At 27.4% G+C, this 15,742-nt stretch overlaps 2 protein-coding genes across 7 annotated transcripts; both read right to left on the bottom strand.

Moving 5' to 3' along the window:
• Window positions 1-346: 346 nt before the first annotated feature.
• LOC149058952 (uncharacterized) lies at window positions 347-6,845 on the bottom strand. 3 transcript variants are annotated; one of them, XM_089221352.1, is made up of 8 exons: window positions 6,545-6,845; window positions 6,171-6,441; window positions 3,658-4,212; window positions 2,562-2,663; window positions 1,370-1,507; window positions 1,178-1,261; window positions 935-1,106; window positions 347-866 (listed from the first exon to the last, which is right to left on the bottom strand). In XM_089221352.1, the coding sequence occupies exons 2-8, from the start codon at window positions 6,409-6,411 to the stop codon at window positions 773-775; spliced, it is 1,386 nt and encodes a 461-aa protein (XP_089077478.1). In that variant the 5' UTR covers window positions 6,412-6,441; window positions 6,545-6,845; the 3' UTR covers window positions 347-772. The 3 variants fall into 3 exon arrangements, with proteins under 3 accessions (XP_089077478.1, XP_089077479.1, XP_089077477.1); XM_089221353.1 differs by lacking the exon at window positions 6,545-6,845 and having other exon boundaries at window positions 3,991-4,212; window positions 6,171-6,521; XM_089221351.1 differs by lacking the exon at window positions 6,545-6,845 and having other exon boundaries at window positions 6,171-6,520.
• Window positions 6,846-7,093: 248 nt separating this feature from the next.
• LOC107162464 (dietary and metabolic glutamate transporter-like) lies at window positions 7,094-15,708 on the bottom strand. 4 transcript variants are annotated; one of them, XM_089221344.1, is made up of 11 exons: window positions 15,466-15,698; window positions 15,299-15,385; window positions 14,960-15,194; window positions 14,799-14,907; window positions 9,758-10,260; window positions 8,733-8,820; window positions 8,435-8,658; window positions 8,198-8,350; window positions 7,990-8,122; window positions 7,663-7,901; window positions 7,094-7,490 (listed from the first exon to the last, which is right to left on the bottom strand). In XM_089221344.1, the coding sequence occupies exons 4-11, from the start codon at window positions 14,812-14,814 to the stop codon at window positions 7,278-7,280; spliced, it is 1,569 nt and encodes a 522-aa protein (XP_089077470.1). In that variant the 5' UTR covers window positions 14,815-14,907; window positions 14,960-15,194; window positions 15,299-15,385; window positions 15,466-15,698; the 3' UTR covers window positions 7,094-7,277. The 4 variants fall into 4 exon arrangements, with proteins under 4 accessions (XP_089077470.1, XP_089077469.1, XP_089077471.1 ...); XM_089221343.1 differs by having other exon boundaries at window positions 14,997-15,194; XM_089221345.1 differs by having other exon boundaries at window positions 7,094-7,414; window positions 14,799-15,194; window positions 15,466-15,708.
• Between the last annotated feature and the right edge of the window lie 34 nt (window positions 15,709-15,742).

The following is a 15,742-nucleotide window of genomic DNA, read 5'->3' as shown; positions in this document are numbered from 1 at the left end:
TATCTTAAAAATATTTGAAACATTTTGAAAATTTTATCAACTCTCGAAAATGCCAGTATAAGCATTCAGTGAAAGTTTCATGTGTCTAGGTGAATTTGTTATAGAGTCACATCAATATCTAAAATCGATTTTCTCAAAAATTCCCGTTTTTCCTTAATTTTTCTTTGTTTTTCTTGGTGCTTTTGAAAACTACTTGGAATTTGACCTCCCCAATGCACCAACTAGATGTACTTTCCAACCTGAAAAGCTACTGAAGTTGTAAATCGAAGCACTATTTCAACAACTTATTGTGTGTACAGACACAAAAAAAAACTATATAGAAAAAAACACACATCTATAGGCTATATTATAGTTTCCCTTAATTCTTTTATTACAAATTTGAGATATTTTATACGTTACATATGGTTGCTATTGGTTATACAATTTAGAAGAATAAGAAATCAGCAATTTGTTATTAGGTTAGGTTAGGTAAACTACATAGTTAGAGTGAGTTTTTTTAACGAGCAACAAAGTGCACGGGGATCAGTATTATAATATAATATAATATATTACCATATAAATAATTGTTTATTATATAAACAAATTCAAACAAATATCAATGAAGTGACAATCACTTATAATAATATTGATAATCAATATAATAAAAGTAATTCAATTATAACACCTATACAATACAATATATAAATAACTAATTCCACATCTCCAAACAAATTTGAAAGTTTACAAAAAATACAGATACCAGGAACTATTATTAAATTATCAAATTATTTAATTAGTTAGCTATGGCATAAAGAGATTGTTGTCTTCTTCTTATAGTTCTTGTAGCATCTCTTTTCCAAAAGTATTTGTACTTCGAATATAGAGTCCTAAAAAATAGTGCATTTATGTTTATAAGTTAAAAATATTTTTTTGAGATAAAGAGCATTTTACTCACATAAAAACAAATAAAATAGGCATAGTCAGAATGACATACATCAAAATTACGAAACAAAAATGACCGAATTTAGTAGAATACATATTATTATCATATGAAATGGTCTTATATGCCATAATTATACCAAACGTCAACATCGAGTTCATACACGTTTGAACAGAATAAAATCGTCCTAATACAAGAGTAACAATAAATTAAGTTTTACAATAATAAATACATTTAAAAATACACTAATATCCATACCAAGATGATCGTTCTCCACCATTTTAGATGCTAACGAAATCGTAATAGTCACAGCACTACCGTGGCAAAAATATATCATGGTAACTATAAAAAATAGAATATCATTATTCAGTCACGATAAAGTATAATGTAGGTATATTGATAATATTGAAAAAAATTATAACATTAAAAGTTGGTTATTATAATATTTACTAATAAAAATTTGCCAAAATTGATTTGAAATTACGTATAATACAGCAACAATGATGTAAATGATGCAAGCTGAAATACCAATAGCTAGGTCACTTATTTTCATATTGTAACTCAACACAAAAACTGAGAACATAGTACCTGAAATTAAAAAAAGGATATTATAATGATGTATTATTGATATATTATTAAAATACTTTTGAAAATAATTCTCGATATAAACTTATATAAAAACAATATGTAACTTGTAAAAATGTAGCTACATATTTGTGGGTCTAGACAATTTCAACTAAAAATATACATGGTTTTAGATTTAATAAAATTGATTGATGCAACAATATTGATAAATCACAACCATATTGAATATTAATGTCTACTTAACTCCAAACTAATAATAACTGTTCAATACAATTTTACTAGACATTTATACCTATTTAATATAAAAATTATATTCTAAAAAAGTGTTTAAAATGTTAGCAAAACATGGATTTATTAATAATAATTGTTATTGTCTGTATAGAAATACAGGGTTATGATATTACTAACATTTAAGTTATAAAATAATAAAATTTAAGAAGAAACTATGTGCGTCTAAAATAAATAAGTTAACAGTACATAATATGTCAGTATTGAATGAATTCCTACACAACTTATTAAGCTTAACAAATTAATTTAAATTAAATTATTTTAAATAAATAGATAATAGGGTAATAGTTATATGATATAGATTGTGTTGAATGAACATAATTTATTATATTTGTTATTACTTATTATAATTTGATTTTTCATATGATATTAATTTTTTTCAAATAGAATTGTAAAAATTAATATTGCAATTCTCAAACTAATATTAAATTTAGAAAATATTAATTGCTACATATGTATAATTGGTAGATTTTGTTTTGAATATAAATTACTTATATGGTTTTGTAGGTACTATAATTGAGACGTTTATAAGAACAAGTGCCAAATACAAATTTTTAATTTATTTTTAGGAAACAAAAAAACTTATTTATCAAAAAAATTTGTCTCCTGAAAAAAAATTTAAATTTGAATTTAGATCCTTAGATCCTTGTTCTTATAAATGTCTCAATTATATCGAATAATACTATATGTATTATTATTTTTATTTACAAAATCATTTTTATAAAAACAATCAACAACAAGGTTAAAATAAAATACACAAGGTAATTACCAAAGATTATCGCCAACATTTTGATAACACAGAAATAAATATAGTCATCATTGTACCAAACAAACGAAGTTCTTAAATACTGCATTATTATTTCATATTCACCTGAAATATTAATTTAAGAGGGTAGAAAAGTGCATTACCTATTATAATATATGTTATTTATGGAATTACAATATATATATACAATATACATTTTATTTACATCTATTGTATAATAATATTATGTATTTTATATAATGATTTTTTGGTGTCGAACCAAACTGAAGTCAGACAGCACTATAAAAAGTTTTAATGAAACTAAAATTCGAACTCAGCATTTTATTTTGTTTTATTATACCTAATTCAAGTTATATAAAAATAATAATTAATAATTATTAGTTAAATACTATTATTATTTATTATACTTATGTAATGTAGTTAGGGATGATCAGTAAAATATATATGGTATTCAAGGAAGAAGTTAGTTTCTTTTGAATATATTTTAACTGTTGCTCGGGAGAATGGAGGGTATTCAGGATTTTAATATTACAAACAAATACAGATTGCTCTAAATAACTGTTAATACATAAAAGTTTATTATTACTTACGAGCAAGGTTCATCAAAATGTTAGACTATCTCGGAGTCCTGGTGCGCGTGATTTTAATCAAAGAGAACTGCCGTTCTCTTACATATTCATATTTGGCCGAAGTCTTTCAATAATATATGTGTGACAAAACAGGAGGGGCTTAATATGTATTAAGAATAATATTTATGTTATGTATATAATAAATAGTTATCTATTGTACATATTATATTAATATAATACAAGTTATGATGTAACAATCGTTACACTTACATTGTAATTACTTGAATTAGATAATTTTAGATATTGTTTGATTAAGAATATTTTGAAGTTTGATTTCCGAACAATAAAAGATGATTGATAGTTCAGTTCATATTTTTTCATACTGAGTTCAAATTTGGAATTGAACCGACCATCAAGTTCAGTTCGGTTTGCTTTGATATTTAAACAGTTTGACTCATCAATTTATATTATATATATATATATATATATATATATAATGGGCATTATACACTATTTTATAATAAACTTACTTCCGATTCTCGCTACTATGACTGATTGGCATATTATTAATGTTGCTAGTACGATAGGAAACCCTTTACATTTGTTTTCAAATAAATCAATGAAACCTTTGAGCAAAAAGTCTGGTCTCAACCACATATAGTCTTTGTTATAAATATCAGAATTATCCTCAACATACAAATGGCCAATCAGTATGGCAAACAAATTAAACAATATCGGTACTATGAACAATAAATAATAGTAGAAATGATGCATCCCACTTTTTAAAATTTCTACTAAGCCCCACCCTATTAACAAACTAAAGATATATGTAACAATAATTATTCCGTGTTTAAAAGTTCTACTTTCAAATTTTGAATTTTCTGATACATATGACATCACACCAATCCAAAACATATTTCGACCGACGTACAATCCAGGGATAACTGATGTAAAGATTGTATTAAATGTTGAAGACCAATGCCAAAAGTGATTCACTAAGTTTAATCCATCGGTTAAAATCTGTCCAATAATCGGTAAGAAAATTAAAGGTTTACGTCTTCTGTCATGACTGTCGCTCCATGCTCCTGAAATTAACCCACATCAATAAATATATTGTATTTTTAGCCAAAGTAATTAATGATTATAATTTTATTTAATAGCTTTGTACACAATTTATAAGTTTAAATATTAAATAATACATATATTAATTTTAAATTATACTATATGTTTTTTCCTATATAGGTATTCGAGATAAACAACGGAATATTTTGTAAAAAAAAACAACAAAGAATCACAATTTTTGTGTTTTATTATTGGATCCGCGTAACGTTGAATTAATCTGAAATCATTTATAATAGGTACCTACTTAACTAGAATAATAAAAATATATTTTATGATATGTAATTATTAGAATTGGTAAATAGTCAATATTTTAAAATTTCTTAATGTTTTTTAATTAATAGATCTTTTAATTAAATATTATATAATATAAAATATATACGATCACTAATTTATCAACAAATACTCAAAATACTTATTATAAATTACTATAATATTTCTAATGTAAATAGATATTAACATATATATTATTTTGGGTCAATATAAATCTTAAAATATTAAATAATATTACTACAGTGACATTTGATCATTAATAATCATCATTTCTTTTTTATTAGGGATGAACAGAGATTTAGAACAATAATATTATCTACTTGATGTTTTGATCTTTATATTTTAATATAATTTAAATTAAGTAATTTCAAATTATGATAATAAATTATGTAAAAAACAACTTTATAATATATTATTATATATTTAGCTAGTAACTACATTTTTATTTTATCATACATATTATATACTATATATATATATTACTAATTAAATAAGTGAATATTAAAAAAATATCAATTAAAAACTCAAGTTTTCTTATTGTATTGAAAAGTACGTATTTAAATGTGTATATAAGTATTACAAATATCAAAGTCGTAATGTTATTGTGTTTACCTAGGCCCAAATTTTTACTAAAGAAACACTTGTAACAATTTTGAATATTATTTAGTACCTATCAAATATAGGCATTATTTTTTTTTATTTTTTTTTATTTTTTTTTTTATCAATAACGCACACACATATATATGTATATTATACGCATCAATATTTCGATATGATATAATTTCAGTTGACCTGTTTGTGGTGAAATATTTTTTTTTTACTTATTCAATATAAATAAAGTAGACATATGTATTTAAAATTAAGACACTTAAACAAGTTAACGAGTTCTGCAGGGTATTCAAACAACAATAATCAAAGATATTCATGTATATGTTATGTATACTAACAAGAAATTATAAAATACTAAGTTTAATTTATTTATAAAAAAGTCTCATCACATGGTTATTTATACTCAAAAGTCAGACATGATGTATTTATATAGAATATATTTTTGATGTAATAACCTAAAGCTCTCACCATACATTTTACGGCTATTAACCATTGTATTCTTATTGATACCAAAGAAGAACTCACTTATTTACAGACATTTTCTGAAGAATCATACAAAATTTGACAGTTGTAATTGATGGTTTTGCATAACGTTTAGGAAAATTACAAAAATATCAAAAAAAAAAAAAAAAAAATGATCAATCAAGTAGATGCTGACAAAACAACATTATGTGCGATGTGTGAATGATAATAATAACTAATATAGTAATATGGTTACGTGACAATTAATTTCAGTACCTATCACAGAAAAAGATAATAATATACAATTTCAACTATAATTCTAAAATAAGTATATAAATACGTAGTTCTTAACCTGTATTAACATTATATATTACTAATATATGATTAACATTTTAACAGATGCGGACATATTATTATGATTAATTACTGGACATGGTCTAGTTATTAAATCTTTTATTCTAACAGTCCCTCGAAGTTTCCCATGTCATGTGATAAATAAGGTATACCTACGTTTGTATATTATATTATGCAAATCGATTGGTTTATACGGTTTTGATTATTTAATTCAATTCATACATACCTCCTAGTAATGCAACAACAAATGAAATGGAGTATTGTAAATACGTGGTGTTTGAATGTACTTCAATTCGACCTTCATATTCGCCTATTGGGCATTCACCAAACGGAATCAACGGATCACACGTAGATTTCTGTACCAATGTATTTTGAATAGAAGTAGACACCACCAGTGCTGTGGTATAGAGTATAGTCACTATTATTAGGGGACGCCCTGGAGCGCGATGGTGTTGTACAAGATCCATTATCGATTTACGACTGTATGCTTGAAAGCACTAAAAAATTACAAAATATATAAGGTAGTGAACTTCTAGATTACTACATAAGAACTCATCAACACTCTGAAGTGTGTGTAGATGACTAAGTAGATAATAGTACCTATCATTGCGTTTATGTATTATTCAGTTGACTCATCTTGTATTAATGTTGATAATTTCTTGACAAAATGTTGATAAGCTAGTTATTTATAAGTACATTATATAATATGTACTTATATTAAACTTTCGTCAAAATTTGTACCGTATCCATATCAGCAATTGTGGCCAATACAATAGCAGTTGGAAACAATTGAATGCTTGGTTTCTGGGTAATTTCAAGATGCTATGCCACATAGTAGAATACATGGATACCTACTCGAAAAACGAGTAAATGGAAACAGACGGTTTGACTTCATCTGCTTCGCAAAACGTAATACATGTCGAAATACCTCATTTTAGTAACTCAGTAGGAAGAAGATACGTAGATACTAATTATAATTTTTAATTTTTTTTTTTTTTTTACAACGACATTTGTAACAAGCTACCTAGTAAGTTCATATATTAATACTATCAATAATTTCATGTATTATTATATTTTTATGAAGCAAATCCAAATAACATAATAATTTACAAAAATTATAAGCTTATTTTATTAGATATAAATAGCGCATTTTATATACAAATATTTTTTTCTTTTATTATTTCAACAGATAACAGAACATTTTTAAAATAATTAATAAAACAAATGTTTAATAACTAAATTAATAAGTAAAATCTATTTATATTTATATTTACAATGTGTAGGATGGTTTTGGTGGTTTTATAATCTATATGGTGATAGATTGTGAATTTAACTATTTTGATGTTTTTCCATCTTCTATTGATTTCAATTGTATAATATTTGATTCATCATCTTTATGATCCTTTTCATTTTCACTTAGACGATACTGTTTTAAATCATCCCATGGCTGTATTTCACCAGATCCAAAAACTACAAAGATTAAACATGTTGACATCATTATTATCACCATGATCCAAAATACCAAACGCCATTCTAAAACGGTTCTCTAAAATATTAAAAACAAAATATTTAATATACTAAATAACATATCATATGTGCCTAAACTAGGTAAATACTAAATAGAAATATAGAATTATAATTTGAAAAAATGGGTTGACTAAATCAATTTAAATTATTAATACATTTGAACATTTGTACACATAAATTCGCAAGCTTACATTTGGTGTGAGGATTCCTACAATATATGGAGTGGCCATTCCTGATAAACAACCAATACCATTTACCAACCCCATCAGAGTAGCTGAATAATTGGGTGATAAGTCAAGTGAATTAATACGTAAGCTAGGATAACAGAATCCCATGAGTGCCATGCCCAAGGTAAAACACAATGTTGCAATAAGTTTATTACATCCAACGAATGAAGCACACATCACTCCCAAAGCGGGACCAAGATTTCCTGAAAGCATATAAAATTTGTATTTTTTTTTTTTTTTACATAACTTTGGATGGTGTATTTTAGTGATATCTTCACTCAATATTTATACCTATAATGGCATATATTTTTCTGACTTGGGTGACATTCATTGATCCTTTACTTATTAGGCGATCGGCTAGTACACTGGCAGCAATAGATGTGACCCATTGGGCGAGAAATGGGATTGACGTCAACAAACCATTCTATTCCATAAATATTTAAAATTAATATAAATGTATACCTAGTTTGTTGGCATACAGTTTTTGCTTTCAACTTACTTCAGTCACGGAAAAATGCAAGACATCACTCATATATTTAGGAAGATCACTGATTAGAGTGAAAGCGCCCCAATCGTGTCCTGCTCCACCGATGATCAGTGCCCATACTGGTCCAGAGGATAGAATAGATTTCCACGGTGTAGGCGTTAGATCCTGTGCACATAAATAAATATCTTAGTTCGTACAATGTTAATATGAGTTATGACAGCGAAGGTCTAACTAAAAAAGGGTTCAAACCTTCTTCCTTTCTAGTCTTCCGATGGATTTTTTCAAGTAGGCCCGTTCTTCGTCCGAGATAAATGGGTGGGAATTTGGATCGTTATATACGAACATGCACCAAATTATAAACCAGAGGATTGAAACAATACCGAAAAAGTAAAAGACGTTCGGCCAACCACCAGGTATGTACCGCATGATGAACCCGCTCAAAAAGTTTGACAAAATATTACCGACTTGTGCACCTGTGTACAAAATTATCCGAGTAAGTGATTGTGCGTGTACAATGAAATTTTGTCATATGTTTAATACGAGTTACCTGCAAACACTAGCGTAGCAAATTTTCCTTTTTCTTCGGGGGGCGCCCACTGCGCCAAGAGTGTGCAAAGCGCCGGAAACGTCATGCCCTAAAGTGGAAAAAAAATCAATGCAAAGGTCCCTTAAGTGCAACTAGGACAATTAAAAAGAATGATATATCATATATTTGTAGGTATACATAATGAATACTTGAGAAATGAGATCAAACTCAGTTTACGGTAAACGTATTCGAAAAAATTGGACCGATTAATGGTCATGAGACAATTCGCGTTTATCTGTTTGCTATAATAAATGATAAGGTCTCCTTAAGACTTAAAGAAAATATATGCAATATTTTTAACCACATATAATATGGTTCATCTAATGAATTGCGTATTATAATATACAATATTACTCGTGATAGATATAGGTAAAATATGAATTCGTAATTGTACAATGTTGTAAAACACATGCTATAAGTCATGGTGAAAAATATTGTTTACCAACTATTTTTCTAAAAACATCAATGACTAATGTTATACTTTATATCGTGGACTATTATTCAGTGGCTCTTAAGATGCATGAATTTATATTATTATAATAGGATTCGAATATTTGAAAATGTTATTTATTAATATATTTAAACAATAAAATCTTCCACGTTCATTAAATATGCAATGATGGTGACCGGTAGGCATTAATGAGTTAAAAAATTAAAGTAAAATTACCACTAGCCAAATTACGATCCATAAAACATTTTGTGTTTACTGTATACTTTTATCACGTTAGTACGTGCTTTGAGATGAATTGTAAGTATTCAGTTATTAAAAAATGTGTTTGATTATTGTTACTTTTTTTTTTTTAATTTAATTTTTATCTTCTATAAGTTAAATTAAAGAAAAGTCTCTTTAAACTTTATAATTAACCTCTATTTTTCTATGAAAACTTAACTTAATTATTCGACTTGCGTCTTGCATTGACTTAGTTATAATAAAAATATGATAACATATACAGGTACCATAAAAATATTATACATGTGCGCATTACTTCACCAAGTCCTTCGACGAATCGCAGGATTATCAGGGGCCTGGACCCAATGTGTGCCACAAATGGTGTCATCAGCGTGAATATGGCCGTGCAGAGTATGCCGAAACCCATTGTGTGTTTGCCACCGAACCTCTGGGACAGCACGCCGCCTGGCAGATGGGTGAGTATGTAACCGTAGTAGAACGCCGACAGCACCTCTCCCTGTGTCTCCTCGTCCCAATCAAACCTAGGGCGGCCGCCGTGCAAGTGCTCTTGCGTCGCCACCGTGGCCGCCACCGATGTCAGGTTGGACGCTGATGAGTTAAGTCGCCTCTGCGCCGTTGTCACCGGTACCGGACAGTAGTCGTATTGCACGGACTTCAGCTGGTCGCTACGCCGCCCCTGTGCCTGTACGGGCATCACCATTTGCGTGAGCGTGATGCCCAAGCATGCTCGCATCACGTACGCCATCGTCACGCCCAGCATCCCCATCAGGGCCATCACCCATCTCTGTGATACGTGCCCTGCACAGCCAAAAAAATGGTCCATAGAGGCAAGTAAAAACATTAAGCAACGTTGATAATATCAACTATAAATATTATGATATCATTGTTATTTCAGAAAAAGTGGGGCATTAGCGAGGTTAAAAAAATTGTTTTTTAAACTTTTGAACTAAAAATTATTTAGTTAATTTTCTAAATAACTTTTTTATTTTTTATTATTTTACAATTTGAAATACACAATCTGTACAACATAGCTACAGGGGTCGCCAACGATCGCGATCGACTGGTAGATCTTTCTAGGAATATAGGTCGATCGTTATAAAAATTAATTTTACCATTAACGGTCGATCGCGTAATAATAAATAATCGGATAATGTAATTTTTTTTACTATTTTTCGTGTATTATCAATATATTAAATTATTATTATTATTATCATCATGAAGAAACAATAAATATTTATTCTTTGGAGCTTAGACCTTTTTTTTTTGCTCATAAAACAAATCTTTTCCTAAAGACCTAAATTCTCCTAGATGTCGATCACCTGGGGCTAAAAATTTCAAATGTAGCTCACTTGTTTGAAAAGGTTGGCGACCCCTGAGTCATAGCACAATAAGTATATATGATATTATAAGTATTATATATAAGAATATTTTGAGTTAAGAAGTCACCCATTGGTGACACTTGCAGGCTGGGAATTAACGCTGTCTAGAGTCTAGAACTTGTTTGTTTTTTTTTTAAATTTAGAACAATCCACGGCACCAGTTCCTTTTTAGACGACACCCGGGGTTTCCCGTTTGGGTGTAGAGGCTCTTTATTCGTGGATTTTGGTGGGTTTGTAGGCGATTATGAAAGCGTTTGTAGAAATCTACAGCTTCTTCTGTCACAGTTTTCATTGTGAGGTCTTTATGTAGGGTATAATTAGACACAAAAGGTGGAGCATTTGTAATTTTTCTAAGAGCAATATCCTGGAACTGTTGGGTTTTGTTGGTATTAGATAATTTAGCAATACCCTACAATTGAAGACCGTAGGTCCACATTGATTTTAGAAGTGTTTTATACATGAGAACTTTAACTTTTAGTTTAGAATGTTTATTATTTGTAAGCAAGGGACGTAGACTGCGGAGTCGGGCATTTAAGGCAAGTCTTTTGATACGGATAGGTTAGGTTAAGCCTAACCTACCCCCCCCCCCCAGAGAGAGAAATTTTAATTTTGCTTGACATTTTAACTATACGTATTTAAATATAACTTTGTCATAACTTGATAACTAAATTGTAGTAGTCGAAATAACACGGTTGATGTTAATAGGTAGTCTAGAAAATATTTTGGTAGTCGAGATAACACGGTTATGCACCCAAGGTAGTCGAGATAACACATAAGTACCGGCATTAGATACATAAACAAAATAAACAATAGTACAATCATATTATTTTGGATATAACACCATGATATTATATCCTATTTTGTTTGATCGAAATATTTTTCTCAGGAAACATACATTTGATTTAGAATGAAAAAATTCTAACTGTGCGATAAAATATATACAAAATATTAACAAACAACAGGCTGTACTTATCTATTAAAAAATAATTTAATGAGTAAAACGAATTATCTATAGTCACGTCATGACGTTCATAATGTAATTATGATAATAATAATAGTGCTCTTATTTAAAATGTTAGTGACTAAAATAGTTTACCTTATACACGGAATTTTAAATATACTGTGGTTGTATTCAGGGTTAAATTGAAGAATAAATAAAAAAGGGATGAGATATACACAAAATATTTACTTATTTTTTGTAAATGAACGTCCTGAAATATATCAGAAAAAATCTTGAAAATATCAAAGGGTCTTCAGTTCTCATAACTATCTCTAGTTTTTTGGATGAATTTTTATAAGTATACCTACTATGACATGGTAGATCTGTACATATGCAAAGTATGGCTTATATTAGCCTCAGAATTTTCATTTATAGACGATTAGATATGATTTTCATTTATAACTATAAAATATATAATGTATATTATTATCGTGTGAGACGGGGTTAAGGTTATGTACATCAATTATTATTACCACGATGACGGCATGCTAAAGTATTCGGTCCTTGTTGGCAATAATAATAATATTATCAGTAATAACTAATAAATGCAGGCTTATACCTACCTACAGACAAGGACCTTTGCCGAAATTTTGTCAATGTCAACAGAAGGACCATAAAATATTTTATCGTACTAAATGAGGCGGTAAAATACGATTTTTATCTACAGCTTTGAAGCACTGTTGCCATTTGCTTTGAACTTATAGAACAGGGGTTACTTCCATAATTTTTTTTTTTTTATTATTATTGAATAACTCAACTCAATTTCATAGCTCCCATCCTTCTGTCCATGTAGTTATTTCAATTCTAAAAGAAACGCAAGTGGAAACATGTACGAAAATTCAATCAGTATTTAAAGGTCGGATTAAAAGAATGGAAAATGCTGATTTAATTCGAATAAAAGAAGCCATGAAAGAATATAATAAGTACAAAATTCATAAAAATATTATAACATATTAGTCAAAAGTTTGTTATTTAAGTGGTACCAAGGTATAACATTTTTTATTATATTATTTTAACATTTAATTATTTTTAATTATTTTATTTTGTATACAATATTATTCTAACATATTTGTCGAAAATTGAGATTTTTAAGTGGTACCAAGTATAACATTTTTTATTATATTATTTTAACATTTAATTATTTTATTTTGTATACTCTATTATAACATAGGTATTTATCGAAAATTGAGATTTTTAAGTGGTACCATAACTTAAGTCATTTTTCCAAAATTTAAATTTTATTGATCAAAAATTAAAACATAAATTTGGTAACGTTGCACAGTAAATCGTACGCAATCGTTAGACTTTTGGGGTAAATATTAAAGTTGATGGTTTAACGTACGCAATCATGTTAACGTACGCAATCGTGTGGTACCCAAATGAGGCACCTAAATGTGATGGGTGATATCTACCCATGTATCTACAGTCAACAAAGCAGCAATTAACATTTTTTTGTTTACTTCGAGAAATGTACATTCCAGGTCGGAAGTTTCACCGGGAAAAGTTTAAGGAACCTAGTCCAAGTAAAAGAAAATGTATCCTAATGTGCCTTACCCTCGCGTAATCCTTGCGCACAATACAATAGTGTAAATTACTCAATATTATGAATAGGTAGTTGTTTTATTTAAAAGTTAATAAAACAAATATATTATATATGCCAGAATATAATAACTATATAATGAGTAAACTAAATGAACTGGAATAATTATAGATTGATATGGAGTTAATAATGTCAAGACTAAAAATATGTTGGGTGACATTATTATAATAATGACTAATAAACAGAGCTAATTAAGTTTTAAATCTGCTTTCTACAACAGCCATTTACTATGATTACAAATTATATTAGTTTTATTGTTGTATACAATTGCTTGCTTTTTTTTAATAAGATACATTTTTAAGTTATAATAATTACAAAATTATTTTAATTGATCATTTTTATTGTAAAAATTATGATTAATAACTACTAATCAAACTCCTCAACGATACGTTTGTAAATTAATCTATTCGATTTATATGAATTATATACATTGATAAACAAAATATATGAAACAAGTAACAACTAAAAAAAATGTTTGAACACATTTTGATTAAAGTATCTATAAATGTTAAATATAAATTATTTTTAATCTTACAATTCGAATTTCTAGATCATAATATACATATTTTTTTTAGATGCAATTAATTTTTATTTTTACATTGATTATTATTCATAGTTATTGATTTAACTTATGTTATAAATAAAAATGGTATGCCTAAATAGGGAACCCTTTTGTTATCGATGCAAGGAATCAATTATTTTGCTAAAAATAAATACAAAATGTTTATTTCGATGCAGAAATTATTTTTATTTTCAATAATTATTAATTATGCATAAAATGAGCATATTTAAATCAGTGGACAAATGTTGAGTAGAAAAATCTATTAATGACACTCACAATAATATTTTATAGAACTTAAATAAGGTCATCAGTAATACACATTTTAAGTATTCCGAGTTAGGCATTTTTCTTCAATTTAATTCTTATGTTTTTATCATTAAATTTTTTTAGTATAAAACAAATTTCGCCAAAGTTAAGTTTTTATTTTATAGTAAAATTGTATCCAGTTAATTAAAATTAGAGTTCACGCGTTTAAAATTAAAAATGATGAATATTCTCGTTATTACAATACTCGAGATCAAGACATCAAAGCATGACTAAAACATAAAATAATCACATTTTAACTGCCCAAAAGTGAAATAAAGAACTCGTCATAAAATTTGGTTAATGGATATTTACATTGTGTATTTAAATAAATAATTATTTTGTAATTTAAATAAAACATCGAAACACTATACTACAATATATTATATAAATAGTACGCATACCTACTCACTACGAGAAAATTATTTATACTATTTTAATATAAATAAGAGAAACATGCTATTAAAATGTTTAGGATTAACGATTACTTACGTGAATTAAATATCATAGTGATATTATTATAATTCTCTTGGTGTCTTAGTATATTATGCGAAAATCGCTTATTTTGAACGATGGTTTATAGATGGCTGCCGTATTTCGTCTGAAAAATCGTTTATGAAAATGTTCTCAAAGACTTATTGTAGTAGTGATACCGTATACAAGAATCATGAAATGTATTTAAAATTATACATCTATATTTTTTTAAGATCTGATGCGAGACGTTGCCGTTATAATAGTTTTCTTAATCTGTCGAGTCCGGCTGTATCTAAATAATATGATGGTCAGTTTCTTCACAATTAATTGTATTGAGACACGAAATAATACTGTGGTCGTACTATTCAAGCGGAGTGATTAGTACGCTTTTATTTTGTATACCAATCATCTTATCTGAATAATTAATATATTGGTGTCATGTTACTTAAATTATATTTAAGAGATTATAAGCACGATGAATACATATAATATTGTTTAATATTGTTATAGGTACATACCATGTATAATATTAAGTTTTAAATCATATAGACTTTTATTTTTTGAAATAACACCTTGTAAGAGGACCTTTATGGTAAATTGGTAACCTGTGGATAATAATTTTATCAAAGGTCAGTGATTATCTGTAAAGTAAATTATAATTGTAATTTTTTTAATCATTACATACACAGAATCGTTTAAGTTTGCCAATTTGGAATTATAGTGCTTTTTAAGATTTAAAATATCTTAAATGAATATTCTAGAAAAAAATTGTCTTTAATCATTGGTAAATACAGTATTACATTATACTTAGATAAACTGCAAATTAAATCCATAATAATCGAAAATATACACACCTACAATTCTGGTCATTAAATTCATATAAATTATAAATTACTCTATAACATTTATATTTTATATATATATATTGTTTTTAATTTAATTGTTTAGAAGAATATTTTATT

Source organism: Diuraphis noxia, unplaced genomic scaffold (assembly GCF_037042655.1).
Source record: "Diuraphis noxia isolate RWA-SAM2 unplaced genomic scaffold, SU_Dnox_SAM2 contig0002, whole genome shotgun sequence".
NCBI lineage: Eukaryota > Metazoa > Arthropoda > Insecta > Hemiptera > Aphididae > Diuraphis > Diuraphis noxia.
Note: the sequence above shows the minus strand (reverse complement) of the source record. Positions and strands in the feature narration are given on the sequence as shown.

Bases quoted from the DNA above. Each gene is read 5' to 3' on its own strand.
- LOC149058952 (XM_089221352.1), bottom strand. From the start codon at position 6,411: ATGGATCTTGTACAACACCATCGCGCTCCAGGGCGTCCCCTAATAATA. The intron at 4,213-6,170 runs GTATGTATGAAT...GGTTAATTTCAG, and splicing joins TGTTGTTGCATTACTAGGAG to GAGCATGGAGCGACAGTCAT. The intron at 2,664-3,657 runs GTAAGTTTATTA...TTAATATTTCAG, and splicing joins CATAGTAGCGAGAATCGGAA to GTGAATATGAAATAATAATG.
- LOC107162464 (XM_089221344.1), bottom strand. The intron at 8,351-8,434 runs GTTTGAACCCTT...TTATGTGCACAG, and splicing joins GAAGACTAGAAAGGAAGAAG to GATCTAACGCCTACACCGTG. The intron at 7,491-7,662 runs GTAAGCTTGCGA...TTAATATTTTAG, and splicing joins TAGGAATCCTCACACCAAAT to AGAACCGTTTTAGAATGGCG.